The sequence below is a fragment of the Penaeus monodon genome, chromosome 14, assembly GCF_015228065.2.
Source record: "Penaeus monodon isolate SGIC_2016 chromosome 14, NSTDA_Pmon_1, whole genome shotgun sequence".
Classification (NCBI taxonomy): Eukaryota; Metazoa; Arthropoda; class Malacostraca; order Decapoda; family Penaeidae; genus Penaeus; species Penaeus monodon.
In genome coordinates, this window is record NC_051399.1 from 37,359,898 (window position 1) to 37,363,477 (window position 3,580).

Consider the following 3,580-nt stretch of genomic DNA (forward strand, 5'->3'; position numbering starts at 1 on the left):
GAGCTCATGGCCAACCGCAAGCTGTTGCCCGAGCACATCCTGGTGCCGCTCAGGATCAGTCGCGAGGAGAACCTCATCGTGCTCGGCCCCGAGGGCTGCAGGGCCGCCTGGGTCGAGCGGGAATTCGGCGTCAGGCTTGTAAGGCCCGTCATCAGCATGCCCCTGATGGTCGAGGGCGGCGTCGAGGCCGTGACTAGTGCTGTGGCCTTCGCCGAGGAGATGGTCTCCAAACGGCATCTGGCCCTGAAGGAGGGCAACGCCCGTCGCGACTGATGAACGCCCAGGCCGCTGCGGATCGGTTCACGCCGCGCTGACCACGCCCACCGCGGGATCACAAGAGACGGAGATGGGCGGTCGAAGAGACTAGCCTTCCTCACGTCCCCCCCCCCAAAAAAAAAAAAAAAAAAAAAAAAAAAAAAAAAAAAATATATATATATATATATATATATATATATATATATATATATATATATATATATATATATATATATATATATATAATATATATATATATATATAGACGAATGGTTAGAGCGTCGGACTCAAGACTGTCACGACGGTAATCTGAGTTCGAGGGTTCGAGTCACCGACCGCCGCGTTGTTTCCCTTGGGCAAGGAACTTCACCTCGATTGCCTGCCTAGGCACTGGGGGACCAAGTCAGCCCAAGTCAGTGCCGGGTAAATAGAGATGGTGACTCGAAAAAAAACAAAAAAACACCGGGCGGAAGGCAATGGCAAACCACCGCTCTAAATTGCCAAGAAAAATCATGGAAGCACATGATCGTCAAGGCCGCGGTGGCCGAATGGTTAGAGCGTCGGACTCAAGACTGTCACGACGGCAATCTGAGCTCGAGGGCTCGAGTCACCGGCCGGCGCGTTGTTTCCCTTGGGCAAAGGAACTTCACCTTGATTGCCTGCCTAGCCACTGGGTGGCCAAGCCAGCCCAGGTCAGTGCTGGTCCCAAGCCCGGATAAAATAGAGAGAATGATTACCTAAAAAGGTAACACCGGCACTCTCCGTGGAAAGGAACTGGGGACCCTACCACGTACTCACTCCAAGAGCATCACAACGTGAAAACTGCAATTGAGTATCATGCTGTGACCACGGCGGCTCTGCAATTAACACCGTATCGTCGGCATATCTCAAGTTGTTTAAGTTGTGGCCTCTGATAAGAAACCCTTGTAATGTTGATATTTCACGAAGGATAATCTTTCTGTAAAGGGTAAAGAGATCTGGGCTAAGCACACATCCCTGTCGAACGCCTTTTCTAATGTTGGTGTATGAACTTGTGTCATCTCCCACTCGCATGCACGCCGATTGTTCCTAGTAGAGGTTGCACAGTACTCTTAAATCCTTTCCATCCAGATCTAAACTTCCTAGCATATTGAAAAGCTCTTCATGTTGAACTTTATCAAAAGCCTTTGCATAATCAATAAAGCACACGTATAAATCCTTCTGCATCTCGATAGCTCTTTCTGACAGTATTCTCAGTACGAAGATCGCATTCTTTGTGCCAGCATCTTTTACGAACCCAACTGTTCTTTTCCTATCTCAGGTTTTATCTTACTTCTTGCTCTCATCATCAGAATACGGAGTAGAATTTTGATCACATGGCTCATTAGGCTTATCGTTCTGTGTAATTCACATTCAATTGCGCCAGTTTTCTTTGGATTTGCTGAGATCTTCTGGGATTTGTCCGCTGTCATATACCTCATTCAAAACTTCGGTAAGCTTCTCTATACCAAAGTCTTCCAGTACAACAATCATCTCGGTGACGACTTCATCGGGTCCTGCAGCCTTATTCCTCTTCATTTTTTGTAATGCACCTCTAACTTCTGATGTTAAGATTTTCGGGCCCTCGATGGCCTTTCTTATTTCTGGTTTGTTGCCCCTATAATCTGCAAAAAGTTCACCGATGTATTCTGTCCAGCGTTCAAGGATTTTGTCCTTTTCCATTAAGACTTCTCCATTCTTGGATTTTATGCATCCTGTAGAACAGCAACCTTTGAAACCCGTTATTTCCTTAATCTTTCTGTACATTGCGCCTGGTTCATTGATTTTGTGTCTTTCAATTTCTTCACATTGTTCATTAAGCCAAATCTCTTTGGCTTCTCTACATTTCTTTCTTATTCCTTTGCTCGCTTGCTTGTACTCGCTGCTTCCGCGGTTTTAAAGCTGTTGCCTAGAGCGCATTCTGTCCAAGATTTCATTCGTCATCCACTTGCTCTTTGACTTTTTCTCACGTTTAGGTATAAGTTCTTTTGCTACCGATACCAGCGCCTCTTTAAATGTTTCCCACTTTCTTTGGTCTTCAAGCACATTAAATCGATTTTGCACAGCCACCGCATATTCTTCTCGAATGGTTTGTTTTTTCAATAAAGCACTATAATCCTTTCTTGGTGTTGTCTTTCCTTTCTTGATTGTCTTAAGCTTAACCTTTAACTCGCATATGACTGGGTTATGATCACTACCACAGTCTGCTCCTGGGTATGCCTTTGAGTTCTTAATTGCACTCCTATACCGTTTCTTGATAGCAATGTAGTCAATCTAGTTCTTAAAATCGTCTCTCGGGTTCAGCCATGTCCATAATCTTCATGGATGTTGTTCATACCATGTATTGGTTAATACATACTCATTTGCTTTACACCACTGAACCCATTTTTCTCCCCTTTCATTTTGTGTACCAAGACCAAACTTTCCAACTGTTTCTCCATCTGCCTCGTTTCCAACCTTTGCATTCATGTCCCCCATTATGACTGTAACATCTGTCGACTTACACTGTGTTTTAGCTTTCTCCAATGTGTTGTAGAATTCATCGATCTCTTCTTCACTACTTGCAGTCGGTGGTGCATATACCTGAATGATGCTGAGATTTATTTGTTTACCTTTATCATCATGACTCTATCTAACAAAGCCCACCATCCTAGCAAGCTCTTTGCGTTTTCTCTGTCCATTATCATAGCAACCTGAATATAGCACCTTGAAATTATCGCTGTTGAACTCACCGCTGCCCGTCCACCGCGTTTCACATATTCCTAGGATATTTAACTTTAATCGTGTCATTTCTAGCTTCACATTATCCCCCACTTTGGAGCAGTGTTCTTACATTCCATGTTCCGATTTTCAGTGATTGTTTTGTTATGCTGCAGACAGTAGCCTGATAACGGTCCGGCTCCACCTGCTACCCATTGACTGTCGTACCGAGCGAGGATTCCGAGTCATTGACAGGGATTCCCTTCACGCTGTTTGCTTCGTTCGAAAAAGTGTACATGTCCATGATTTTCTTGGCAATTTAGAGAGGTGGTTTGCCGTTGCCTTCCGCCCGGTATTTTATTGAGACACCATCTCTAGAAGGACTGCCTTCCAAGGCTGTTGAGCTCCTTATACCCTTGTGGGTGACCGTTCACTCTAGAGGAGTTTTCCGCTCTAAGGGTCCCACACCCCATAACTAGCTATTCCCCGCCAGGCGTTACTCTGGTATTTCCAAACTGGCTACGGGTAATACATATATATATATATATATATATATATATATAGAAATATATATATATATATATATATATATATAATAATAATTATA

General features: G+C 44.1%; 1 protein-coding gene across 1 annotated transcript; it reads right to left on the minus strand.

Moving 5' to 3' along the window:
- Positions 1–2,169: 2,169 nt before the first annotated feature.
- On the minus strand, positions 2,170–3,277 carry LOC119580696 (craniofacial development protein 2-like). Its single transcript, XM_037928794.1, has 4 exons — positions 3,202–3,277; positions 2,980–3,086; positions 2,704–2,856; positions 2,170–2,547 (listed from the first exon to the last, which is right to left on the minus strand). The coding sequence occupies exons 1-4, from the start codon at positions 3,275–3,277 to the stop codon at positions 2,170–2,172; spliced, it is 714 nt and encodes a 237-aa protein (XP_037784722.1).
- Between the last annotated feature and the right edge of the window lie 303 nt (positions 3,278–3,580).